Source organism: Salmo salar, chromosome ssa14 (assembly GCF_905237065.1).
Source record: "Salmo salar chromosome ssa14, Ssal_v3.1, whole genome shotgun sequence".
Lineage (NCBI taxonomy): Eukaryota > Metazoa > Chordata > Actinopteri > Salmoniformes > Salmonidae > Salmo > Salmo salar.
Genome location: NC_059455.1, coordinates 73,925,873 through 73,953,771, shown reverse-complemented (window position 1 = coordinate 73,953,771; position 27,899 = coordinate 73,925,873). Strand labels below are relative to the sequence as shown.

General features: G+C 43.1%; 1 protein-coding gene across 3 annotated transcripts; it reads left to right on the top strand.

Annotated features, from left to right (window-relative positions):
* The first annotated feature begins 18 nt into the window (after positions 1-18).
* Positions 19-26,831, top strand: LOC106570280 (metal regulatory transcription factor 1). 3 transcript variants are annotated; one of them, XM_045694788.1, is made up of 11 exons: positions 19-246; positions 2,616-3,126; positions 12,212-12,450; positions 12,837-12,968; positions 13,070-13,143; positions 14,444-14,577; positions 16,413-16,487; positions 23,026-23,083; positions 23,195-23,949; positions 25,453-25,522; positions 25,788-26,831. In XM_045694788.1, the coding sequence occupies exons 2-11, from the start codon at positions 2,659-2,661 to the stop codon at positions 26,132-26,134; spliced, it is 2,352 nt and encodes a 783-aa protein (XP_045550744.1). In that variant the 5' UTR covers positions 19-246; positions 2,616-2,658; the 3' UTR covers positions 26,135-26,831. The 3 variants fall into 3 exon arrangements, with proteins under 3 accessions (XP_045550744.1, XP_045550745.1, XP_045550743.1); XM_045694787.1 differs by having other exon boundaries at positions 22-246; positions 13,070-13,149; XM_045694789.1 differs by lacking the exon at positions 16,413-16,487 and having other exon boundaries at positions 20-246; positions 13,070-13,149.
* Positions 26,832-27,899: the final 1,068 nt, after the last annotated feature.

Genomic DNA, 27,899 nt, shown 5'->3' with positions numbered 1-27,899 from the left:
CCCATGTTGGTGTTTCCTTTATTTTGGAAGTTACCTGTAGTTTATTTCACGGTTGAGTGAGTTAATTCTGGGCGGAAAGAGGAAGCTGGATAAGTAGGCTGCTAGGGTAACTACGATGTTGCAACATTGTAACAACGGAGGAATTGGTGATTGAGTCCGGGTAAACAAAGCGGAAGACATTTTATAAATACTTTGATGACCTTGTAGTTGTTCTTGACTGCATTTACGTGGTGAACATTCAAAACGGTGAGTAGTTTGGAATTGTTATTGAAACATGGCAACATTTATGTGTTGCGTCTGCTGAGTGAGTGCTAGTAACGTTAGCAACAAGTAAAATAGTTTCGATGATAGCTAGAGCTCACCGAGGAATGCCAAGAATGTCGTTGACTTTGTATTAGGCTACTGTAGTTTCAAACCGTTTAACCAAAAGTACGTTTAACCAATAGTATGTTTGTCATTTTTATGTGAAAAAAATGATATGCGTATGTATTTCTCATGATGGGTTACTGTTACTTGATACCAGTGGCGGTCGGTGCCGTTTAAAATGAGGGAGGACCATTTTTACTTTTCATGAGCATGGCCTTATTTCTATTACAGCATGTTGGATGACTGTCATTCATATTCCATTCAGCCAGTTCAATGTAACATCGATAGGTTCAGGCTACTTACTATACGATTCTCTAATTTTCCCTATACCCATTATAAGGTTGCTACAACCTAGCCTATGAATGAAAGTTTACAAGGTAGGTGCACACAGGTGGAGAGAGAATTTTGAGGAGACTGACAGTGACGAATGGACAGACAGTGACACATTCAATAACGCCTTGCACACTCTTGCCTGCATGTAGCGATCTAGGGTGTAATCATTAGTCTAACAGTTGCAAACAAGAGTTTGTATTGGACAAATTCAGGTATGTTTATCTCCGTTCCATTTGCTTCCGTTTAAGAAATGCTTTTCAACCAAATCGGCGGAATGAATCAAGCATATTCACAGTTCACTTTTATAGCAGCCACATTGTATTCCTTCTCGCATCTATGCACTCCCCTCCTCTCACCTTTTCCCTTCGCTTTTGGACTTCAATGCACAACACAACAGCCTACATAGTCACCATATTAGCTAAAGTAATGTCATAGTCAACATAGCTAATAGAACTAACGCGTTATTAAACCCGCTACAATCATACAGTAAATTTACAGTAGTCATTAAGCAGTTTATCACTTTAAATTATTTTTATTTTAACCTTTATTTAACTAGGCAAGTCGGTTAAGAACAAATTCTTATTTACAATGACGGCCAAACCCGGACGACACTGGGCCAATTGTGCGCCGCCCAATCACGGCCGGTTGTGATACAGCCTGGAATCGAACCAGGGTGTCTGTAGTGACGCCTCTAGGGTGTCTGTAGTGACGCCCCTTTTCCCACAGTGCCTTAGACCGCTGCATCACTCGGGAGCCAACACAACACTTACACCGGCGGGCCCCGGAGGCAATAAATTAAGAAAACCAAAAGCATACTGTAGCAGGCTCAAGAGTGTAGAGTTTCCAAGTCACCAAGTTCAATAACCAAACACGTACAGGGAGCATAACAAGAATGCAAATGGATAATTTATTAGGGATATTTGCACACGGTGGGAAAAGGGGGGGATCCAGCAACCAGTTCACGACGGGTAATCTTACAGAGAATTCTCCCGCTTCTCACACTCCATAACACGCGTTTCCCTCTCGGCCCTCTCCCTCTTTGTGCAGCCCGTTTCTTCTTTTATCCCCAAGCTCTCAATGGCTTAATGATCCACTGGCTTGCCTCATTGGGACAAGAAGTCCATATAAGGCTCGGGGGTGGAGTCAGCGGGCTGCAAGATATCTTCCTTCAATCACCACTCCCCTGATCTCTCCCTGCCATCTGCCACAGTACCTTGACTTGGAAGAGTTCCAATGTTGTGTTGGATAGTCATAGCCAGCTAGCTAACATAGCATCCCTCTATTTGAGCAGGGTGTTTGAGTAGGTTAAACTTGCTAGCAGTAAAACTGAAAGTGAAAAAATATTATGAAATCTTTCTCTTGCTTCTCCTTCATTTTGGAATAAATTAATTTGTTCAAAACTGTTCAACTATTGTCTTTCTCTCTCTTTGAGTCAACTACTCACCACATGTTATGCACTGCAGTGCTAGCTAGCTGTAGTTTATGCTTTCAGTACTATATTAATTCTCTGATCCTTTGATTAAGTGGGCAACATGTCAGTTCATGCTGCAAGAGCTCTGATAGGTTGGAGAACATCCTCTGGAAGTTGTCATAATTACTGTTTAAGTGTATGGAAGGAGGTGAGAACCATGAGCCTCCTAGGTTTTGTATTGAAGTCAGTGTACCCAGAGGAGGACGGAAGCTTGCTGTCCTCCAGCTACACCATGGTGCTACCCTACAGAGTGCTGTTGAGGCTACTGTAGACCTTTTTTGCAAAACAGTGTGTTTTAAACTTATTTGGTGATGTGAATATATTTAGTATAGTTTTATTTGAAAAGGATCACTTTCTAAATGTTTTACAATTTGTATTTTTATGAAATTAACTGAAGAGCCTCAACTTCATACATTTTCTCCCCTCTCTTCTGCTCTCCTTTCAGTGGCAAACCAGTTAGTGTGTGTGTGCACCTTTTGTTACCATGCATGAGGATGAATGTCCAATCCAATGAGACCATGCTCTTTGAGGAAGAGGTGGACAAGACAAGTCGGGAGGTTGAAGAGGACAATGTGTCCAGAAAGATGGTTACTGTCAACTGGGACCAATGGGACAGGTTACTGCTGCCCTCTCCACTGGACTCTGGTGTGCACAGTCTGGACACAGTGTATGACAGAACCACCGTGATGATTGAGCAAGACCCTGTGGGTTCTACAACTGACAATAAAGAGGAAGAAGAGGACCTGATGATGTATCTAGACGAGGGATTTGAGACGGAGGACCGTGGAGGTCTGGAAGACCACTGGGAGGCCATGTCACAGGGGTACATCCACCACACCATCTCCCAGGACCAGATCCAGTTCACCATCAACCCTGGTTCCACACCCATGCCCCGGCACATCCAGGGGGCCACCATCACACTACACTCTGAGTGCCCAGATACCCACCACAGCGAGGTAAGCCTTTATATCCAAAGACCTGAAGACTTGTGTTAGCTCCTTGAGCTAATGCCAAGGCTTTGGCTCAGTGGGCTAACCCGTTTCAACCCCAGTTGGTCACATAAGCCAGTTTTTTAGATATTTTTTTATGGGGTAGATCAGCTTTAATATTGTAGATTGTGGCTTCTATCAATGCATCATTTCTAATCCCCCATATATATATATATATAATTGTTTTATTTTTTATTTTTTAAATATGTATATTATTTTAAATATATATTTATATATTTTCCTCCTTTATTATTTTCCCCTAACCCTACCACCCCTCCCCTAATTGGAGTAAACTAATGGACAACAATGCTTAGACTTCTACTTCCAGCTTATACATACTATATATATATATATATATTACGGGAACAGTATATTTTACATTAGTTGTCTAGCATTTTGTTTTTAGTCCCAGCCTTCAGCTACCCTCAACCCCTTGCATCTATCCCTGAAGACTATCTAGTTGGAATCAAGCCAGGGTCTGTAGTGACATCTCTAGCACTGAGATGCAGTGCCTTAGACTGCTGCGCCACTCGGGAGGAGCGGTCTAAGACTTTAAAAATAGGTTCTATTTGACTCAACATTCCTTGACGTACACTAAGGCATTGTTGGCTGAATAGATGGATACAGTTCACTGCATGATTAGTGTAATTCACCAATACATTTCTTGTTAGTCCAACAAATATTTCTATCAGGTTGTAAATCACAGCTGGCCTGGTGCATTGTTTGCTGCCTCCATTCAGGATGCACTCAGTTTCAATGACTCAATATTTTGAACAAAAACAGAAGAATGTAACTCAAGGCTGGGAATGTCAATACGATCAAATTAGCAAGGACAATGATCCCAAGTCAGTCATAACATGGCTAATAGGCTAGCGTATCTATTAATGTAGCAAGCTAAAAACATGGAGGCGAACATTAGCTAGATAGCTAGCTGTTAGGAGGATGTCATGTAATGTCATTGGAGGAGTGGGTGAGTGACTGACTTTTTCCACTCATATCATTTTTTCGCTGGCTATACACAGCTAGAGATGCAGGTGTAATTTGGTTAGCAAGCAAGAACTTGAATGACTTATCCAGTTAGCACATCTCTTGCTTTTGCAAATTCACTCTGGCTAGCACTCTCATCTGGGTGATGAATTTACGAAGGCGCAACACCCGCTAGATATGAACGGTGTCAGTACACTGTAGGCAAAAAAAGTAATAGTTAGTCACGAACGCGCCTAACCAGCTCTGCTACGGCGAGTGAAATGGTCAGTGAGGTGCTCTCATTTATTTCTGGAAATAGCTATCTAGCAAGCTAGCCAACTTTAGCCAGTTAGCTTGGGTGCATACAGTACCAGTGAAAAGTTTGGACACACCTACTCATTCAAGGGTTTTTCTTTATTTTTACTATTTTCTACATTGTAGAATAATAGTGAAGACATCAACTATGAAACAACACATATGGAATCATGTAGTAACCAAAAAAGGGTTAAAAAATATATTTTAGATTTATCAAAGTAGCCACCCTTTGCCTTGATGACAGCTTTGCACACTCTTGGCATTCTCTCAAACAGCTTCACCTGGAATGCTTTTCCAACAGTCTTGAAGGAGTTCCCACATATGCTAAGCACTTGTTGGCTTCTTTTCCCTCACTCTGCAGTCCAACTCATCCCAAACCATCTCAATTGGGTTGAGGTCGGGTGATTGTGGAGGAGGTGTGTTGGGTCATTGTCCTGTTGAAAAACAAATGATAGTCCCACTAAGCGCAAACCAGATGGGATGGCGTATCGCTGCAGAATCCTGTGGTAGCCATGCTGGTTAAGTGTGCCTTGAATTCTAAATAAATTACAGACAGTGTCACCAGCAAAGCACCCCCACACCATCACACCTTCTCCTCCATGCTTCATGGTGGGAGCCACACATCTGGAGATCATCCGTTCACCTACTCTGCGTCTCACAAAAATCTGGCAGTTGGAACCAAAAATTTCAAATTTGGACTAATCAGACCAAAGGACAGATTTCCACCAGTCTAATGTCCATTGCTTGTGTTTCTTGGCCCAAGGAAGTCTCTTCTAGAGGTCGACCGATTATGATTTTTCAGCGCCGATACCGATTATTGGAGGACCAAAAAAGCCAATACCGATTAATCAGCGTTTTTTTTATATTTAATTATTATTATTTTTTTTGTAATAATGACAATTACAACAATACTGAATGAACACTTATTTTAACTTAATATAATACATCAATAAAATCAATTTAGCCTCAAATAAATAATGAAACATGTTCAATTTGGTTTAAATAATGCAAAAACAAAGTGTTGGAGAAGAAAGTAAAATTGCAATATGTGCCATGTAAAAAAGCTAACGTTTAATTTCCTTGCTCAGAACATGAGAACATATGAAAGCTGGTGGTTCCTTTTAACATGAGTCTTCAATATTCCCAGGTAAGAAGTTTTAGGTTGTAGTTATTATAGGAATTATAGGACTATTTCTCTCTATACGATTTGTATTTCATATACCTTTGACTGTTGGATGTTCTTATAGGCACTTTAGTATTGCCAGTGTAACAGTATAGCTTCCGTCCCTCTCCTCGCTCCTATCTGGGCTTGAACCAGGAACACATCGACAACAGCCACCCTCGAAGGATCATTACCCATGCAGAGCAAGGGGAACAACCACTCCAAGTCTCAGAGCGAGTGAGGTTTGAAACGCTATTAGCGCGCACCCGGCTAACTTGCTATCCATTTCACATCGGTTACACCAGCCTCATCTTGGGAGTTGATAGGCTTGAAGTCATAAACAGCGCAATGCATTGCGAAGGGCTGCTGGCAAAACACACGAAAGTGCTGTTTTGAATGAATGCTTACGAGCCTGCTGCTGCTTACCACCGCTCAGTCAGACTGCTCTATCAAATCATAGACTTAATTATAACATAATAACACACAGAAATACGAGCCTTAGGTCAATAATATGGTCGAATCCAGAAACTTTTTCCTGTCAGTGAAATACGGAACCGTTCCATATTTTATCTAACGGGTGGCATCCCTAAGTCTAAATATTCCTGTTACATTGCCCAACCTTCAATGTTATGTCATAATTACGTAAAATTCTGGCAAATTAGTTCGCAACGAGCCAGGCAGCCCAAACTGTTGCATATACCCTGACTCTGCGTGCAATGAACGCTAGAGATGTGACACAATTTCATGTTAGCAGGCAATATTAACTAAATATGCAGGTTTAAAAATATATACTTGTTTATTGATTTTAAAGAAAGGCATTGATGTTTATGGTTAGGTACATTGGTGCAACGACAGTGCTTTTTTCGCAAATGCGCTTGTTAAATCGACACCCGTTTGGCGAAGTAGGCTATGATTCAATGATAAATTAACAGGCACCGCATCGATTATATGCAACGCAGGACACGTTAGATAAACTAGTAATATCATCAACCATGTGTAGTGTCATGACGTTGCCCTCTGGGTTTTCTATGCACCATCCCCCGACCTCTATATTTCTGACACAAGGCTGTGTGAAGGCGGTCGTAAATTCCAAAGGAGAATGTCCTGCCTCATGGCCACAGTATAAAGAGACAGAGTGTTTTCATGGAGAACAAAGGATTCTTCCACCTCACAGAATTGGAGAACCGAACAAATTTATGTTCTGCAGAAGGTATAAAAGATCGGTGAAGAATCCAGCTACGAACTGGTCCGCTAGGTACAATTTTGTGAGGCTCATTAGATACAATATGGCCATATTACCATACTAAGGTTTATATACTAGCCTCAGCGATGAGACTTACATCTAATGGTTGTATAAAATGATTTAATAAGATTAAAGCTATTTGGAATATTTTGAGATGCTATGTACTGATGTTAATGTGAGAGAATTGTATTTCTGTACAAAGCTTAACTCAGTCATCGGCACGTCCCCAGGGACACAGACAGGACAAGGCGTCATGTGACAGCTTTTCTATGTTCAGTATAAAACCCCCACCCAGAATTTCTTTCTTTAGACCAGCTTACCTCAGAAGAGAGAGCCAAGGTTTGACCATGCATTCCTCGACTGAACTTTAACCATACCACGTGGTTAACCTGTTGGGGATAGGGGGCAGTATTTGCACGGCTGGATAAAAAACGTACCCGATTTAATCTGGTTACTACACCTGCCCAGTAACTAGAATATGCATATAATTATTGGCTTTGGATAGAAAACACCCTGAAGTTTCTAAAACTGTTTGAATGGTGTCTGTGAGTATAACAGAACTCCTATGGCAGGCCAAAACCTGAGAAGATTTCAAGCAGGAAGTGGCCTGTCTGAGAAGTAGTGTTTCATCTTGGCTCTTTTTATTGAAGACTCAGGATCTGTGCAATAACGTGACACTTCCTACGTCTTCCATAGGGTCTCAGAGCCCGGGAAAACGTTGAACGATATCGAGGCAGGCTCTGGCTGAAACACTTTATCGCTTTTGGCAAGTGGCCACTCAGAGTACTATGGGCTTAGGCGCGTGCCCGCTTCGACCGAATGGTTTCTTTTCCTTTGTCTGTTTATCTAAACGCAGATTCCCAGTCGGAATATTATCGCTTTTTATGAGAAAAATGGCATAAAAATTGATTTTAAACAGCGGTTGACATGCTTCGAAGTACGGTAATGGAATATTTAGAATTCTTTTGTCACGAATTGCGCCATGCTCGTCACCCTTATTTAGCCTTTAGGATAGTGTCTAGAACGCATCGAACAAAACGCCGCTGTTTGGATATAACGATGGATTATTTTGGACCAAACCAACATTTGTTATTGAAGTAGAAGTCCTGGGAGTGCATTCTGACGAAGACAACAAAGGTAAGAACATTTTTCTTATAGTAAATCTGACTTTGATGAGTGCTAAACCTGCTGGGTGTCTAAATAGCTAGCCCTGTGATGCCGGGCTATCTACTGAGAATATTGCAAAATGTGCTTTCACCGAAAAGCTATTTTAAAATCGGACATATCGAGTGCATAGAGGAGTTCTGTATCTATAATTATTAAAATAATTGTTATGCTTTTTGTGAACGTTTATCGTGAGTAATTTTGTAAATTCACCGGCAGTGTTCGGTGGAAATGCTAGTCACATGCTAGTCACATGCTAATGTAAAAAGCTGTTTTTTGATATAAATATGAACTTGATTGAACAAAACATGCATGTATTGTATAACATAATGTCCTAGGGTTGTCATCTGATGAAGATCATCAAAGGTTAGTGCTACATTTAGCTGTGGTTTGGGTTTATGTGACATTATATGCTAGCTTGAAAAATGGGTGTCTGATTATTTCTGGCTGGGTAGTCTGCTGACATAATCTAATGTTTTGCTTTCATTGTAAAGCCTTTTTGAAATCGGACAGTGTGGTTAGATTAACGAGAGTCTTATCTTTAAAATGGTGTAAAATAGTCCTACCTAGCCCATAGAGGTTAAACTTTTAGACTATCGATACCGACAGAATAATAACAAGTCTTTGATATTAATTACTAGTCTGCAACTAGAAATCCGGTATCATTGAACGGGAAGACCGACGAAACATCCATTCTATAACGACATGAACGAATGTCGCTTTGAAAGAGCCATTCTAACCGAGGGAGAGAGAACGCGGACAAAAACTCTCCAACAGGACAAAAAAACTCTCCAACAAGGATCCCGACGACAGACTGAGCGTAAATATATATTGATTACAATTGTTCCCGAATGAGTGAGCGTTCATGTGCAAAGGATTAGCATATCAATTGTTAATATTTATCAACTCTGTTGTGCCTTCTCCGCTGCCCCCAACCCCCTTGTTTGTTTAACAAGCCGCCATGCCGGTTTAGCCCACTAGGGCACACTACTCTACCATTTCTTTGTAATGATAACTACTGTTTGTATGCTTTCTGTGAATTACTTAGTTTAGTAAATAAAGGATTTTAAGACAATTGATGTATGGATGACTTAGTGAAGACTGGGTTTGTGCAGATAACAACAATTTACGACGTTTGGAATGAGACTGGACACGAGGTAAAATACACCATTTAAACCAGAAGATAATCGGTCAGATACTATAATATAATATAATGTTATAATATAGGAAAGTTATATTAGGAAAATTTTAACTTTGTAATCTGAATATTTTCCTTGGTGCCCCGATCTCCTAGTTAATTACAGTTAAACGATTAATCAGTTTAATCGCGTAATAATAATTACAGGGAGTTATTTGATAAACATGTCTTCAGTTTAATGGTGCCCAAAGACACGACAGTAGTTAACCTCTCTAGGGTATGTGGGACGAAATCGTCCCACCTACTCAACAGCCAGTGGAATCCCGTGGCGCGATATTCAAATACCTTAGAAATGCTATTACTTCAATTTCTCAAACATATGACTATTTTACACCATTTTAAAGACAAGACTCTCGTTAATCTAGCCACACTGTCCGATTTCAAAAAGGCTTTACAACGAAAGCAAAACATTAGATTATGTCAGCAGAGTACCCAGCCAGAAATAATCAGACACCCATTTTTCAAGCTAGCATATAATGTCACATAAACCCAAACCACAGCTAAATGCAGCACTAACCTTTGATGATCTTCATCAGATGACACTCCTAGGACATTATGTTATACAATACATGCATGTTTTGTTCAATCAAGTTCATATTTATATCAAAAACCAGCTTTTTACATTAGCATGTGATGTTCAGAACTAGCATACCCACCGAAATCTTCCGGTGAATTTACTAAATTACTCATCATAAACGTTGACAAAATACATAAATTGTTTTAAGAATTATAGATACAGAACTCCTTTATGCAATGGCTATGTCAGATTTTAAAATAGCTTTTCGGCAAAAGCACATTTAGCAATATTCTGAGTATATAGCTCGGCCATCAAGGCTAGCTATTCAGACACCCGCCAACATCGGGGCTCACATGTTCTTCGTCAGAATGCACTCCCAGGACTTCTACTTCAACAACAAATGTTGTTTTGGTTCCAAATAATCCATATTTATGTCCAAATACCCCCGTTTTGTTTGTGCGTTCAGGTCACTATCCAAAGGGTAACGTGCGAGCGCATATTTACACAAAAAATTCAAAATGTTCCATTACAGTACTTAGAAGCATGTCAAACGCTGTTTAAAATAATTTTTTATGCTATTTTTCTCGTAAAATAGCGATAATATTCCAACCGGACAACGTTGTATTCATTCAAAGATGGAAAGAAAAAAATGGCCAAGTGTCGTGAACGCGCATCTCCAGTCTCTGAGTCCTCAGGCAGTCCACTGACAAACAGAGCTCCTATACTTTGCCCAGAGACAGCAGACACCCCAATCCACTTTCTGGCGGCTTTAGAGAGCCAATGGAAGCCTTAGAAAGTGTCACGTAACAGCACAGATACTGTAATTTCGATAGAGAGGCAACAAAAGGACCACAAATTGTCAGACAGGGCACTTCCTGCTTGGAATCTTCTCAGGGTTTTGCCTGCCATATGAGTTCTGTTATACTCACAGACACCATTCAAACAGTTTTAGAAACTATAGAGTGTTTTATATCCAAATCTACTAATAATATGCATATTCTCATTTCTGAGCAAGAGTAGTAACCAGTTTAAATCGGGTACGTTTTTTATCCGGCCGTGAAAATACTGCCCCCTATCCCAAACAGGTTAAACAAAAATTGCACATAAGCCTGTTTTGATATCTGAGCATGTTCTGTATTTATTTGGACATGTTGTCCGGAAAACACACTCCTGGTATTCTGGTTGTGAGGAGGAGAGGCGCCATTGCTCATTCACATACACTGAGTATACCAAACATTGGCAACACCTTCCTAATATTGAGTTGAACCCCCCCCCTTTGATGTTCTTTGGTTGGTGGACCATTCTTGATACACACAGGAAACTGTTGAGTGTGAAAAACCCAGCAGCGTTGCAGTTCTTGACACAAACCAGTGCGCCTGGCACCTGCCGTACTCTGTTCAAAGGCACTTACATTTTTTTGTCTTGCCTACTCACCCTCTGAATACCACAAATACACAATCAATGTCTCAAGGCTTAAAAATCAGGTGTTCTTAATGTCCCGGCCATTATGTCTTGAAGGATGTTGCAAGGCTATAGCTAGGCAGAGAGCCATTTGTAGTATTCTTTTAAATGACACCATGTTGAGAGTGTAGGCATCAACCCTTAGGGCAAACATTACATCGGGTTGGTCAGGCTCACACGTGATGTCATATGATGTGCATTCTCAATCTGTGAATAACAGACAGACCCTATTTGGCATATCACATATACACTCTATAAAAAAAATGTTCTTTGGCTGTCCTCATAGGAGAACCCTTTTTGGTTCCAGGTAAAATCATTTTGGGTTCTATGTAGATAGAATCCTCTGTGCAAAAGGGTTCTTCATGGAACCCAAAAGGGTTCTGCCAGGAACGAAAAAGGGTTTTTAAAAGGGTTCTCTTATGGGCACAGCCGAAGAACCATTTTAAGTTCTGAATAGCACCTTTTTTTCCCTAAGAGTGTAGAACATGGAAGGGAGTAAGATGTCATTAAGTCACATCACTGAGAAGATCGACCATGCTAGGTTAGCAGCAGCAGCACCATATTCTGTGAAGGCGACATGCCAACTGTTATGATGAAGTCAGTGAGTGAGGGGAAGAGACAGGAGAGGGGATTTGTTTGGGGCGGTGAAATTGGGCCAGCCCGGGAGGTAGCTCTGAAGCTTCTGTTTTCCCTCATCAGCCTCTCCCATCCAGAACCAATGAGTCATTATCTCAAGTTCTCTGCAGATGTCGAGATGAGAGGAATATTTCACTGCTCTCTATGCTCTACAGCCTCTTGGTTCTCTTTCTGTGAAGCTAATTAGGTCTCATTCATACATGTGCACTTCAATCTTCTCATATAAACCAATACAGCTAATTCATTTCCAGACTTGATGTAATGCTTGTCAAGTGTTACGTACCGGTAATTGCCATGAACACTTCCTACATGTTAAGCGTATGTTTATGTGGCGGTGTTCCATCTTTTCGCATAGTTTATATAACAACTCTTTGCCTGTCTGTTCTGCAGGTGAAGCGTTACCAGTGTCTATACGAGGACTGTACTCGTACCTACAGCACAGCAGGGAACCTGCGGACTCACCAGAAGAGACACAGAGGAGAGTACACATTTGTCTGTAACCAGTTGGGCTGTGACAAGGCTTTCCTCACCTCCTACAGTCTGAAGATCCACGTCCGCGTTCACACCAAGGAGAAGCCCTTCGAGTGTGATCAACAGGGCTGTGAGAAGGCCTACAACACACTGTACAGGTAAGTTAGACCAGTGTTTTCCTTCCAAGCCATTGAATAGGCAGAGTAGATACTCCAACCTAGCTGTCTTTCATCACCACATATGTTTTCTTAAGAGATTATTTCCAGGCCCACTGGCACCAAAATTGTCAACTGAAAGCAATCGTAGTCAAACGATATTAGGGGATAGTCTTCCTGCCATGGATCAAGACAAGTGTCACGTGATGATGTTTCATAAGTTCAGCACTCTCCTGACCCCCCCGAACTCAAAGTTAATGAACATATCCTAGTGGCCTTTGGTATGCTGACCCCAAGTAAAGCCACAGCTCTGTGACTATCTGTTGGTGTGCTGAACTGCAAACATCAGCCGTGTTAGATCCATCTGTTGTGATTGTGTTGATGTGCAGGCTAAAAGCCCACCAGAGACTGCACACAGGGAACACGTTTAACTGTGAGTCAGATGGATGCACCAAGTACTTCACCACCCTGAGTGACCTGAGGAAACACATCCGGACACACTCCAAGGAGAAGCCCTTCAGGTGAGCTCACAAGATTTCAGTGGGTTGAGTGAACAAATTAATGCATGTACGAATGCATAAATGGACACAAATAACCACATTTTGTGTTGTTTTCTCCCCAGGTGTGATAATCCTGGCTGTTACAAGACTTTCACCTCTAGTGACCATCTCCAAACACACTTCCTGGGACACACAGGTACAGGTGTGTATGACAGGAATTGTGGGGATACATAGCATGCTCCTTTAGCTCAAACCCTGTTTAATTTGAAATAAGACTAGGGAGAGTTGAAAACCGCTTGTCCAGAGATTCAGATACAACAATACGTTCCAGCACTTCTCTTTCCTCCCTGCTACACTTTATTGAGTATTCCTAATGGAGTATGGCTTCCTCTACTGTGTGTGTGTTGAAAACATCAGTTTATTTCAGCCCACTAGATAGGCCTTAGAACCGCTCACCTCCCCAGATTCTTATTGGCCCATTTATTCTCCTAACACCCAGTCATTGAATCCTAGTGAGCCTATTTATCCACATCCAGCAGAGTGCTGAGATCACACACACATAAGAGGATGGCTTCAATGTAGCAGATACATGCTATGGCATGGAATGTAGAGTAGAGACACTACCCATTGACAACCCTGACTGTGCATAATGACACACACACACAAAACAGTCCCAAAAGTCCAAACCCCATCAATCTGGTGCTTCAGCCAGGCTCAAGCAAATGCTCATGTATTTGTAGTAATTCAAATGCTATTTGAACCCAAGTCTGATTGCTGTTGTTGTGGTGGAGCTTGGTGGTGAAGCACACAGCTATTAATACTGCTGCTTCCTCTGGGGCCCTGGCTCTCTCACTCACACACACACACACACACAGATCAAATATACACACACATACATACTTGTATCTTCTCACACTCCATTCTGACTATAACACTGTCTGTCATTTGTCTTTCTAGCCTGTTCCTCTGATACCAGAGAACCCAACAAACTCTTCCTCTCCAAGGAGCTATGAGTATCAGATGGGGTCTCTTTAGTTAACTATTGCATGTGATCTGTGAATGCATGGAGACATCTGTAAACTCACATTGATATCAGAGGCTGAGGAAACAGTCAGCTGTTTAGTTGGCTTCCCACTGGAAGTTTCCATCTGTAAGATGCAGAACTGCTTGTCTGTGCGTGCCTGTTTCTCAGACAATGTTAGTGGCTTGAACCTCCTTGCCCTTTTCCCCCAAAAACACAGGCCTCAAGGCACTAAAAAGTCTACGTCACCATAGTCATGCTATTAATGTTCCTAGTCATTATGCATGGGCTTGTATATTGCTGACAGTATTTCTATATCCTCTCACCTTCAACCATGAGGCTAAGAGTTGTGGATGCAAATTACCTTTCTATCTCCAAGCTGGGACTATCTCAAATTATGGGGCTGTAAGCAACAAGGTCGGCTGCTGTATAAGAGAGACCAATAAAAGTAATGTGTGTGTGTTATTTCTCCTAGGCGAGCCACCCCTCCTTCAGGTGGACACAGATGGTGATAACTCCCTAAGCTCCTTCAACAGCCTGAGGGACAACATCAAAGGTCACGACCCTGGACCGTCAGCTGACATCACTGACAGCCACTCTCTCTCAGAGGTGAGTCCTCCCACCATGTGACTGAAAATGGCACTTAATGATGTTTTGACAATGACACATTTCATCTGTTTCTGTCTCATACAGTACCTTGCGAAAGTATTCACCCCCCTTGGCATTTTTCCTATTTTGTTGCCTTACAACTTGGAATTCAAATTGATTTTTTGGGGGGGTTGTATCATTTGATTTACACAACATGCCTACCACTTTGAAGATGCAAAATATTTTCTCTTGTGAAACAAACAAGAAATAAGACACAAATACTGAACTTGAGCGTGCATAACTATTCACCCCCCCAAAGTCAATACTTTGTATAGCCACCTTTTGCAGCAATTACAGCTGCAAGTCTCTTGGGGTGTGTCTCTGTAAGCTTGGCACATTTAGCCACTGGGATTTTTGCCCATTCTTCAAAGCTAAACTGCTCCAGCTCCTTCAAGTTGGATGGGTTCCGCTGGTGTACAGCAATCTTTGTCATACCACAGATTCTCAATTGGATTGAGGTTTGGGCTTTGACTAGGCCATTCCAAGGAATTTAAATGTTTCCCCTTAAACCACTCAAGTGTTGCTTTAGCAGTATGCTTAGGGTCATTATCCTGCTGGAAGGTGAACCTCTGTCCCAGTCTCAAATCTCTGGAAGACTGAAACAGGTTTCCCTCAAGAAGTTCCCTGTATTTAGCACCATCCATCATTCCTTCAATTCTGATCAGTTTCCCAGTCCCTGCTGATAAAAAAACAACTGCACAGACTGATGCTGCAACTACCATGCTTCACTGTGGGGATGGCATTCTCGGGGTGATGAGAGGTGTTGGGTTTGCGCCAGACATAGCGTTTCCTTGATGGCCAAAAAGCTAAATTTTAGTCTCATCTGACCAGAGTACCTTCTTCCATACGTTTGGGGAGTTTCCCACATGCCTTTTGGCGAACCACAAACATTTTTGCCTATTCTTTTCTTTAAGCAATGGCTTTTTTCTGGCCACTCTTCCGTAAAGCACAGCTCTGTGGAGTGTACGGCTTGAAGTGGTCCTATGGACAGATACTCCAATCTCTGCTGTGGAGCTTTGCAGCTCCTTCAGGGTTATCTTTGGTCTCTTTGTTGCCTCTATGATTAATGCCCTCCTTGCCTGGTCTGTGAGTTTTGGTGGGCGGCCTTGTCTTGGCAGGTTTGTTTTGGTGCCATATTCTTTACATTTTTTAATAATGGATTTATGTTCAAAGTTTCTGATATTTTTTTATAACCCAATCCTGATCTGTACTTCTCCACAACTTTGTCCCTTACCTGTTTGGAGAGCTCCTTGGTCTTCATGGTGCTGCTTGCTTGGTGGTGCGCCTTGCTTAGTGGTGTTGCAGACTCTGGGACCTTATAGAACAGGTGTATATATACTGAGATCATGTGACACTTAGATTGCACACAGGTGCAATCTATTTAACTAATTATGTGACTTCTGAAGGTAATTGGTTACACCAGATCTTATTTAGGGACTTCATAGCAAAGGGGGTGAATACATATGCACGTACCACTTTTCCGTTTTTAGAATTTTTTTAAACAAATAATTTGTTTCATTTCACTTCACCAATTTGGACTATTTTGTGTATATCCATTACATGAAATCCAAATAATAATCAATTTTAATTACAGGTTGTAATGCAACAAAATAGAAAAAACACCAAGGGGGATGAATGCTTTTGCAAGGCACTGTATGTGTCAAGTCTATTACTGATCCAATATCAATACAATCAATACATTTGCTCTATTTTTCTCCAGTTGAAATCTTTTCTCAACTTGCGGTTATCTCTAATCACCTCTTATAATCAATCAATAATCATGTTTTGAAACACAGGATTTGAATCCTCGTTCCCCATGTCTCAGTGATATGAGCCTGATTTCCACTGATTCTCAGCTCAGAGAAAATAATGTAAGTCATTTTGTACCTCTTTCTTTCCACATTTTCAATATCACACACTGAGTCTGAATAAATATATCACCATTCAATATGTCTTAAAGACATGTATACACTTAGCTATGCTATTGGCTATACAGACGCTATTAGAGACCACAGCCATGTCTCTGGGCTAACTATACATGTCAATGTTGTTCATACTGTATGGTAATGTTTATATAATATGGTAACTAAGACATGTACTGTACAGTGCCTTCGGAAAGTATTCAGACCCCTTGACTTTTCCCAGCCTTATTCTAAAATGGATGAAAGGATAAATAAAAAATCCCCATAATGACAAAGCAAAAACAGGTTGTTACAAATGTTTGCTAATTTATTACAAATAAAAAACGGAAATATTACATTTACATAAGTGTTCAGACCCTTTACTCAGTACTTTGTTGAAGCACCTTTGGCAGTGATTACAGCCTCGTGTCTTCTTGGGTATGACGCTACAAGCTTGACACACCTGTATTTGGGAGTTTCTCCCCTTCTTCTCTACAGATCCTCTCAAGCTCTGTCAGGTTGGATGTGGAGTGTCGCTGCACAGCTATTTTCAGGTCTCTCCTGAAAATGATGATAGATTGGGTGCAAGTCCGGGCTCTGGCTGGGCCACTCAAGGACATTGAGAGACTTGTCTCCAAGCCACTCCTGCATTGTCTTGGCTGTGTGCTTAGGGTCGTTGTCCTGGTGGAAGGTGAACCTTCGCCCCAGTCTGAGGTCCTGAGTGCTCTGGAGTAGGTTTTCATCAAGGATCTCTCTGTACTTTGCTCCGTCCATCTGTCCCTCGATCCTGACTAGTCTCCCAGTCCCTGCCACTGAAAAACATTTACATTTTACATTTTAGTCATTTAGCAGACGCTCTTATCCAGAGCGACTTACAGTAGTGAATGCATACATTTAATTTAATATTTTTTTTTCTGTGCTGGCCCCCCGTGGGAATCGAACCCACAACCCTGGCGTTGCAAACACCATGCTCTACCAACTGAGCTACAGGGAAGGTCTCTAACACAATCCCCTCTCCTGGTTCAGTCCAGGTCTCTAACACAATCCCCTCTCCTGGTTCAGTCCAGGTCTCTGTCTCTAACACAATCCCCTCTCCTGGTTCAGTCCAGGTCTCTAACACAATCCCCTCTCCTGGTTCAGTCCAGGTCTCTGTCTCTAACACAATCCCCTCTCCTGGTTCAGTCCAGGTCTCTGTCTCTAACACAATCCCCTCTCCTGGTTCAGTCCAGGTCTCTGTCTCTAACACAATCCCCTCTCCTGGTTCAGTCCAGGTCTCTGTCTCTAACAATCCCCTCTCCTGGTTCAGTCCAGGTCCCTGTCTAACACAATCATCTCTCCTGGTTCAGTCCAGGTCCCTGTCTAACACAATCATCTCTCCTGGTTCAGTCCAGGTCCCTGTCTAACACAATCCCCTCTCCTGGTTCAGTCCAGGTCTCTAACACAATCCCCTCTCCTGGTTCAGTCCAGGTCTCTGTCTCTAACACAATCCCCTCTCCTGGTTCAGTCCAGGTCTCTGTCTCTAACACAATCCCCTCTCCTGGTTCAGTCCAGGTCCCTGTCTAACACAATCATCTCTCCTGGTTCAGTCCAGGTCCCTGTCTAACACAATCATCTCTCCTGGTTCAGTCCAGGTCCCTGTCTAACACAATCCCCTCTCCTGGTTCAGTCCAGGTCCCTGTCTAACACAATCATCTCTCCTGGTTCAGTCCAGGTCTCTAACACAATCCCCTCTCCTGGTTCAGTCCAGGTCTCTAACACAATCCCCTCTCCTGGTTCAGTCCAGGTCTCTGTCTCTAACACAATCCCCTCTCCTGGTTCAGTCCAGGTCTCTAACACAATCCCCTCTCCTGGTTCAGTCCAGGTCCCTGTCTCTAACACAATCCCCTCTCCTGGTTCAGTCCAGGTCTCTAACACAATCCCCTCTCCTGGTTCAGTCCAGGTCTCTGTCTCTAACACAATCCCCTCTCCTGGTTCAGTCCAGGTCTCTAACACAATCCCCTCTCCTGGTTCAGTCCAGGTCTCTGTCTCTAACACAATCCCCTCTCCTGGTTCAGTCCAGGTCTCTGTCTCTAACACAATCATCTCTCCTGGTTCAGTCCAGGTCTCTAACACAATCCCCTCTCCTGGTTCAGTCCAGGTCTCTAACACAATCATCTCTCCTGGTTCAGTCCAGGTCTCTAACACAATCCCCTCTCCTGGTTCAGTCCAGGTCTCTAACACAATCCCCTCTCCTGGTTCAGTCCAGGTCTCTAACACAATCATCTCTCCTGGTTCAGTCCAGGTCTCTAACACAATCCCCTCTCCTGGTTCAGTCCAGGTCTCTAACACAATCATCTCTCCTGGTTCAGTCCAGGTCTCTAACACAATCCCCTCTCCTGGTTCAGTCCAGGTCTCTAACACAATCCCCTCTCCTGGTTCAGTCCAGGTCTCTAACACAATCCCCTCTCCTGGTTCAGTCCAGGTCTCTAACACAATCCCCTCTCCTGGTTCAGTCCAGGTCTCTAACACAATCCCCTCTCCTGGTTCAGTCCAGGTCTCTGTCTCTAACACAATCCCCTCTCCTGGTTCAGTCCAGGTCTCTAACACAATCATCTCTCCTGGTTCAGTCCAGGTCTCTGTCTCTAACACAATCCCCTCTCCTGGTTCAGTCCAGGTCTCTGTCTCTAACACAATCCCCTCTCCTGGTTCAGTCCAGGTCTCTGTCTCTAACACAATCCCCTCTCCTGGTTCAGTCCAGGTCTCTGTCTCTAACACAATCCCCTCTCCTGGTTCAGTCCAGGTCTCTGTCTCTAACACAATCATCTCTCCTGGTTCAGTCCAGGTCTCTAACACAATCATCTCTACTGGACTGGGGCTGCATGGTGCAGCGTTACCACATCACACGTTTCTAATTGACCCTCCTAGTTTAATAACACCTCGACCAAAGTTATTCATTTTCACTTTGTCCACCGTCTCTGTCCCAATTAGGTCCCCCGGCTCGACGGGGCAGCTAACCCGATTACCAGACATACTTATTAGTGGGGGGGAGAGCAAGCCTGGCTAAAAGAGTAGACAATCTACTGGGTGATTACCTGAATCCAGCTGCACATGGAGGAACCTCTCTCTTCCCTGTGATTTCCGTAGAGCACAGTTAACAGTTAAAAGTGTGTGATGGCCGTGACTGATTTCACAGAACAATTCCTGGCACTGCAAATCACCTGGCGATAGCCTGGCTACAGCCATTGGGCAATGTGCTAGCTCTAAACCTTCACTCAGTAGTGGTCTCATGACTTTTTCAAGATTTCTAAAATGTCAACACACTTCATCCTTGACATACTGGACCATTGATTGATATTGATGATGCATAATCCCAGACCTAGACGTTCCCTCCAAGTTGCACATGCCTGTTGAGACTGGTCAACTTGCCAGGGGTAAGTCGGTAGCCTTCCCAGGGAAGGATACAGCTTTGGTTTAAGGGGGAGCTAAGGAGGTCCGTGCTCCATGGAGGTTCACTGGGTGCCAGGGGCAATGTGGCATCACTCCCAGTCCCTGACTCCATTCTACAGTCCAGCTCAGCAACACTGAGTCAACGGCCCAAATTACATCCTATTCCCTATACAGTGCACCACTTTTAATTTAGCCCACAGGGCACTGGTCAAGAGTAGGGCACTATGTAGGGAATTGGGTGCCATTTGGGACACAGACTGGGTCTGAATTAGGGGATCTAGGGAAGACGATCGGGCCCCAATTAGATATAATTGCCCCAAGTCCATCACGGATTGAAGATCTAACCTAGAGGTTTCTCAGTTTCTCCTCCTTTTTACTGGAGTATTTATCGTCTCCTTGGGTGGATCAGAGATGTGGTTCAGACCCAGGCAGACTCTTCTGAGCGCGGTCAGACAGGGGAAATAAGGACCCCACACTGTAACAATAACTTATCTATGCAGTGATTTATGACAATTTATGGGTAATTGTACATTTCAAATACGTGTCAAAACACTGTATAGAAAGAAGCCCACCAACATGTATGAATATCCCCACAGCATGATGCTGCCACCACCATGCTTCACCGTAGGGATGGTGCCAGTTTTCCTCCAGATGTGACGCTTGGCATTCAGGCGAAAGAGTTCAATCTTGGTTTCATCAGACCAGAGAATCTTGTTTCTTTAGGTGCCTTTTGGCAAACTCCAATCGGGCTGTCATGTGCCTTTTACTGAGGAGTGGCTTCCGTCTGCCCACTCCACCATAAAGGCCTGATAGGTGGAGTGCTACAGAAATGGTTGTCCTTATGGAAGCTTGTCACATCTCCACAGAGGAACTCTGGAGCTTTGTCAGAGAGACCATCGGGTTCTTGGTCACCTCCCTGACCAAGACCCTTCTCTCCCGATTGCTCAGTTTGGCCTGGGCGGCCAGGTCTAGGAAGAGTCTTGGTGGTTCCAAACTGCTTCCATTTAATAATGATGGAGGCCACTGTTTTCTTGGGGACCTTCAATGCTGCAGACATGTGTTGGTACCCTTCCCCAGATCTGTGCCTCGACACAATCCTGTCTCGGAGCTCTACGGACAATTACTTCCACCTGATGGCTTGGGTTTTGCTCTTACATACACTGTCAACTGTGGGACCTTATAATGACAGGTAGATTGCCTTTACAAATCATGTCCAATCAATTGAATTTACCACAGGTGGATTCCAATCAAGTTGTAGAAACATCTCAAGGATGATCAATGGAGACTGCATGCACCTGAGCTGAATTATGAGTCTCGTAGCAAAGGTTCTGAATACTTACAGTACCAGTCAAACGTTTGGACACCTACTCATTCCAGTGTTTTTATTTGTACCTTTTTTGTACATTGTAGAATAATAGTGAAGACATCAAAACTATGAAATAACACACATGTAGTAACCAAAAAAGTGTTAAACAAATCAACATTTATTTTAGATTTGAGATTCTTCAAAGTAGCCACCCTTTGCCTTAATGACAGCTTTGCACACACTTGGCATTCTCTCAACCAGATTCATGAGGTAGTCACCTGGAAATCATTTCAATTAACATGTGGCCCTTGTTAAAAGTTAATTTGTGGAATTTCTTTCCTTCTTAATGTGTTTGAGCCAATCAGTTGTGTCGTGACAAGGTAGAGGTGGTATACAGAAGATAGCCCTATTTGGTAAAAGGCCTAGTCCATATTATGGCAAGAACAGCACAAATAAGCAAAGACATGAAGATAAGTCAATCTGGAAAATGTCAAACCTTTAAAGTTTCTTCAAGTGCAGTCGCAAAAACCATCAAGAGCTATGATGAAACTGGCTCTCATGAGGACCGCCACAGGAACGGAAGACCCAGAGGATAAGTTCATTAGAGTTAACTGCACCTGAGATAACAGCCCAAATAAATGCTTCACAGAGTTCAAATAACAGACACCATCTCAACATCAACTGTTCAGAGGAGACTTTATGGATCAGGATTTCATGGTCAAATTGCTGCTAAGAAGCCACTACTAAAGGACACCAATAATAATAAGAGACTTGCTTGGGCCAAGAAACACGAGTGGAAATCTATCCTTTGGTCTGATGAGCCCAAATCTGAGATTTTTGGTTCCAACTGCATGTCTTTGTGAGACGCAGAGTAGGTGAACGGATGATCTCCGCATGTGTGGTTCCCACCGTGCGGGTGCTTTGCTGGTGATACTGTCTGTGATTTATTTAGAATTCAAGTCACACTTATCCAGCATGGAATTCTGCAGCGATACGCCATCCCATCTAGTTTGCGCTTAGTGGGACTATCACTTGTTTTTCAACAGGACAATGACCTAAAACACCTCCAGGCTGTGTTAGGGCTATTTGACCAAAAAGGAGAGTGATGGAGTGCTGCCTCAGATGACCTGGCCTCCACAATCACCCAACCTCAACCCAATTGAGATGGTTTGGGATGAGTTGGACCGCAGAGTGAAGGAAAAGCAGCCAACAAGTGCTCAGCATATGTGGGAACTCCTTCAAGACTATTGGAAAAGCATTCCTCATGAAACTGGTTGAGAGAATGCTAAGAGTGTGCAAAGCTGTGATCAAGTCAAAGGGTGGCTACTTTGAAGAATATAAAATATATTATGATTTGTTTAACACTTTTTTGGTTGCTACATGATTCCATATGTGTTATTTCATAGCTTTGACGTCTTCACTATTATTCTACAATGTAGAAAATAGTGAAAATAAAGATAAACCCTTGAATGAGTAGGTGTGTCCAAACTGTTGATGGGTATTGCATGTAAATAAGATATTTCAGATTGCGATTTTTAAGGACTTTGCAAAAAAAAACGAAAAACATGTTTTCGCTTTGTCATTATGCGGTATTGTGGGTAGATTAATGAGGGAACAAATTAATTTAATACATTTTAGAAGAAGGCTGTAACGTAACAAAATGTGGAAAAAGTCAAGGTCTGAATACTTTCCGAATGCACTGTATATGTTTTGATCAAGGCAACTGTAGGCTGACTTTTCTAACGTTACTCTGCTGCTGTCTTGTCCCTGTGGCAGTCTGATGCCCTGGATCTGATGTTTGAGTTGCTGTTTCAAGACAAGCCCCAGACACAGGGTGAGTACTGTGCTATGTTGTGGTGAACACCACCAGTGCTTTGTCGTCTAAATGCCTTGTCTCCTGTTTAGCCCTTCAAACCCCTTATTTCCTCTCCCCTATTTTCTCCAGGTGTGTTGTCGTTGGCAGTGCCCTCATGTAGTTTGGAGAACCCATCTCCAACCGTGGTGCTCCCAGAAGCATCTCCCTGTTTTATCTCTACCTGTCCTGCCCAATCTGACTCTCTCCCTGGTGAACCCTGTCCTGTACCCCAGCCCGTCGCTGTCCTCACCCCTGGTGAACCCTGTCCAGTTCCTGTCGCTGTCTCTCCCATGATCAGTGAAATAACTAAACATGATGTGAATCCAGAACAGCTGTCCAACCAGAGCCTATTACAACAGCCAGCCGCATCCGTCTATTATCAACCTAGCTCCAATCAGAGCCTACTACCACAGCCAACCAGCCAGAGCCTACTTCCACAGCAGAACCTACGACTAGAGCCAACCACCACCCTCCATTCACAACCAGGCTCCACCCAGCGCCTCTTACTAGAGCCAACCACCACCCTCCATTCACAACCAGGCTCCACCCAGAGCCTCCTACTAGAGCCAACCACCACCCTCGATTCACAACCATGCTCCACCCAGAGCCTACTACTACAGCCAGCTGAGACGCCTTCCATCTATTCGCAACCAGGCCCATACCCTCCACCCCCCAGCTCCTCCATCCAGGCCCCACTAACACCCCTTTCCCTGGGGCACTTTGCTCCTCCTACTGTCCCAGCCCAGAGTACCCTCCAGCCCCTGACCTTGTCCACACAGAACCTCCAGTGGCTGTTTAACAGTGTCAATGACCAGAGGCAGCGGGACACACAGACACAGCTATTAGTAAGTCATCATTAACAAGTTACTAATACGTTATTATAATTATTACAAGTTAGGCCCGTTATAAGCTACACTACATGACCAAAAGTATGTGGACACCTGCTTGTCAAACATCTCATTCCAAATTCATGGGCATTAATATGGAGTTAGTCCACCATTTCCTGCTATAACAGCCTCCACTCTTCTGGGAAGGCTTTTTTTAATGAAACTATTCCTCTTTTTAGCCACGAGGCATTGATATTCTGTTAATCACATGTTGGAACATTGCTTCAGGGACTTGCTTCCATTCAGCCACGAGCATTAGTGAGGTCGGGCATTGATGTTGGGTGATTAGGCCTGGCTCGCAGTCGGCTTTCCTATTCATCCCAAAGGTGTTCGATGGGGTTGAGGTCAGGGCTCTGTGCAGACCAGTCAAGTTATTCCACACCGATCTCGACAACCCATTTCTGTATGGACTTCGCTTTGTGCACGGGCATTGTCATGCTGAAACAGGAAAGGGCCTTCCCCAAACTGTTGCCACAAAGTTGGAAGCACAGAATCATCTGGAATGTCATTGTATGCTGTAGTGTTAAGATTTATCTTCACTGGAACTAAGGGGCCTAGCCTGAATCATGAAAAACAGCCCCAGACCATTATTTCTCCTCCACCAAACTGTTGGCACTATGCATTGCGGCAGGTAGCGTTTTCCTGGCATCCGCCAATCCTAGATTAGTCCGTCGTACTGCCAGATGGTGAAGCATGATTCATCACTCCAGAGAACGCCTTTCCACTGCTCCAGAGTCCAATGGCGGCGAGCTTTACACCACGCCAGACGACGCTTGGCATTGCGCATGTTGATCTTAGGCTTGTGTGCGGCAGCTCGGCCACGGAAACCCATTTCACGAAGCTCCAGGCGAACAGTTCTTGTGCTGATGTTGCTTCCAGAGGCAGCTTGGAACTCTGTAGTGAGTGTTGCAACCGAGGACAGACGATTTTTCGCGCTACGCGTTTCAGCACTCGCCAGTCCCGTTCTGTGAGCTTGTGTGGCCTACCACACAACGGGTGTGGCTGAAATAGCCGAATCCACTAATTTGAAGGGGTGTCCACATACTATATATATAAATAGTGTATTATAACAGCTAATACATTTAGGTTTGCTAGCAGATGTTGGTCTAATAATATCACATTCCTTCATGTTTTTATAGGCACATTTTTTATGAATTGATATTTTTGTTGTCAGTATTGTCGGTATTTATTGGTGTCATTATTCTAGATGATTTATTGAAACCTGGAGTGCAGTAAAGCCAGCTAATTAGAATATGGAGAGGGTTGTCCAATCACTGGCCTTTTCATTAGGATATGGAGAGTCCCAGTCCAATCACTGGCCTGCTGGATCTCATCCAGTCCAGCTGTTCATTGACCATCACTTGTTTTAATGAAACTATTCCTCTTTTTAGCCACGAGGCATTGATATTCTGTTAATCATATGCTGAACATGCTGTCTTCTCTTGTCCTGTTGTATTTCAGCAACAACACAGTGGCTCGACACTAGAGAAGCTCTATTTCACCACAGCAATACCTATGGGAGGGAACACAGGTCATTTACTGAGATTCATCCTTTACTTCGTTATATTTACCGATATTAATCTCTGATGTATTTAGGTGTGCTTTTTACACTAGTATTCTACATTTTGATAATTTCAATGATTTTGACCGCTAAACATTATCAGTTGCAGAGCTGTAGATATTGTAATGCTAGCTACAAGACCGTATCTGTGAGGTTGTTGCACTGTACAATATTTATGGATGTATGACTGTTTAAAACCGTTATTTGACGTGCCCTCGGTCTTGTTGTGTTCTAGGGACAGCTCTGCAACAGCTAGGCCTGCGTCTGCCTGTCATCGTCATCAGACAGGGAGAGTCATGCCAGTGTCGGTGCCCCTGCAGAGACGGCAGCACAGCATCAGACACAGAGAAACAGACATTGGCATGTCAACCTACTGGTGAACCCTCTGGTGCCCAGGTCAAGCAGCCCCAGGACCTATCAACCCAGGACCCTCCACCCCAGCCCCCTCAGCCCCAGGACCCACCACCCCAGCCCCCTCAGCCCCAGGACCCACCACCCCAGCCCCCTCAGCCCCAGGACCCACCACCCCAGCCCCCTCCACCACAGCAGCCTCAACCGCCACCTCCACCTGTACCTCCTTGATGAAAATTCAAGTCAACCTTTTGATACTGAAGAAACTGTTCCTGTTACTTATCCACCTGAGACATCTTTATATGCACTGTACTGTGTACTTAACTCTTTCTGTTGTTAATACCTAGTTCAGGATCATGTCTCCCTACCCTGTCCCCATAACCTTAACCAACAGTAACCCCATACTAGTTGCTGAGGGTAGAAAGCAATCAAATGCTACATTTCAGTGTAGATCAGGTCGATGCAGGTTATCTACAGTGTTTTATTTTGATTTATGTAATGTCTGGTAGCGTTTAATTATGAGTTGGGCTAGAACACTGGCTGGCCGCTGAGTGTAGTGTGGAAAACATTTGACTCAAGCACAAATCCTCTGTAGCAATATTCCACTTTACATCTAGTCCCGCTGGAAACATTAAGGGTGACATTTATTTTTGATGGCGCAGAAAGAAAAAACGCTGCACGGGGAATATCACTCCCCATGCAGTACTTGGCATTGCAGTTTTTGTCAAATGTGTGTGAAATGCTAAATGTTCTGGGATGGTGTGTGTCATGTATCCGTTCCATTTCATTATGAACCTACAAATGATCTGGAGATGTTGTAAATGCTGCTATAACAATACAGTGTATATAGACACGAGCAAACTAACCTGTCAAAGAACAAATTGAGTTTTTCTTGAATGTTCACAATATAACCGTTTTTAACATTTCATTTTCTATGTAATGTCATCTGTTTATTTACTTACTGCCATTTTGATCAGAGGGACAGGTTAGCTGAGGTGACTGCATCGGGCTCCGAAGAGTTTATTATACATTTTTTCAGAACAAAAAATCCCTTTGATTTTGCCTCTTTGGATCTTGTTCTGCATTTTTGAACTAGCTTAATGGCTTCCTGTTTTTAAGTGCTTTGGTTTGGAACTCTGACTGGCAGAATTCCCTTGACGATGTTGCCCTGGCCAACCCTGCTGACTTTAGATGCATTTCCTTTATCTCTCTGTTGTGCTGTTCTTTTTTCTGTTGTGACTTTCTGTCACTGGCAATTAGGTTGAACAATGTTTTCAAATGACCTCAATATTCTAAAGCTGTTACTGAGTTAACAGAGGGAAACATAATTTTTCGGGTTGAAGGTTTTTCCTCTCCTGCTTCTGCTTAGCTAGCCTGGTGGACGCATGCAGTATGATCAAGGATGAACAAGCTCTCTATGGATGACGCTAACCTAGCATCCAAACTGATATGGTCCATTTCATCAGTGTGGAATGAAGAATATCAGTTTTGAGTCCAAACAAAGATGATACTGGACTCAAAGAAAGTCAATGATTTCTTTATTAATGCCCTCCCTCCCACTGTCTTGTCAGTCAAATTCTATTTTCATCCTTCTCTCTTTATTCTCTGTCTGTCTCTCTCACAGTTCACTGCCCTTCGACGGGTGACATTCTGAGGTACGAACCATTGAGCTATAATGGTATGAACACATCATCTGAACCATTGAGCTATAATGGTATGAACACATCATCTGAACCATTGAGCCATAATGGTATGAACACATCATCTGAACCATTGAGCTATAATGGCATGAACACATCTGAACCATTGAGCTATAATGGTATGACCACATCATCTGAGCCATTGAGCTATAGTGGCATGAACACATCATCTGAACCATTGAGCTATAATGGTATGTACACATCATCTGAACAATTGAGCTATAATGGTATGAACACATCATCTGAACCATTGAGCTATAGTGGCATGAACACATCATCTGAACCATTGAGCTATA

What these genes read in the sequence shown, in the direction of transcription:
- LOC106570280 (XM_045694787.1), top strand. Translation starts at nt 2,659, where the DNA reads ATGAGGATGAATGTCCAATCCAATGAGACCATGCTCTTTGAGGAAGAG. An exon ending in TCCAAGGAGAAGCCCTTCAG is followed by an intron (nt 12,969 to 13,069) that starts GTGAGCTCACAA and finishes TTTTCTCCCCAG; the next exon opens with GTGTGATAATCCTGGCTGTT. An exon ending in ACAGCCACTCTCTCTCAGAG is followed by an intron (nt 14,578 to 16,412) that starts GTGAGTCCTCCC and finishes TTTGAAACACAG; the next exon opens with GATTTGAATCCTCGTTCCCC.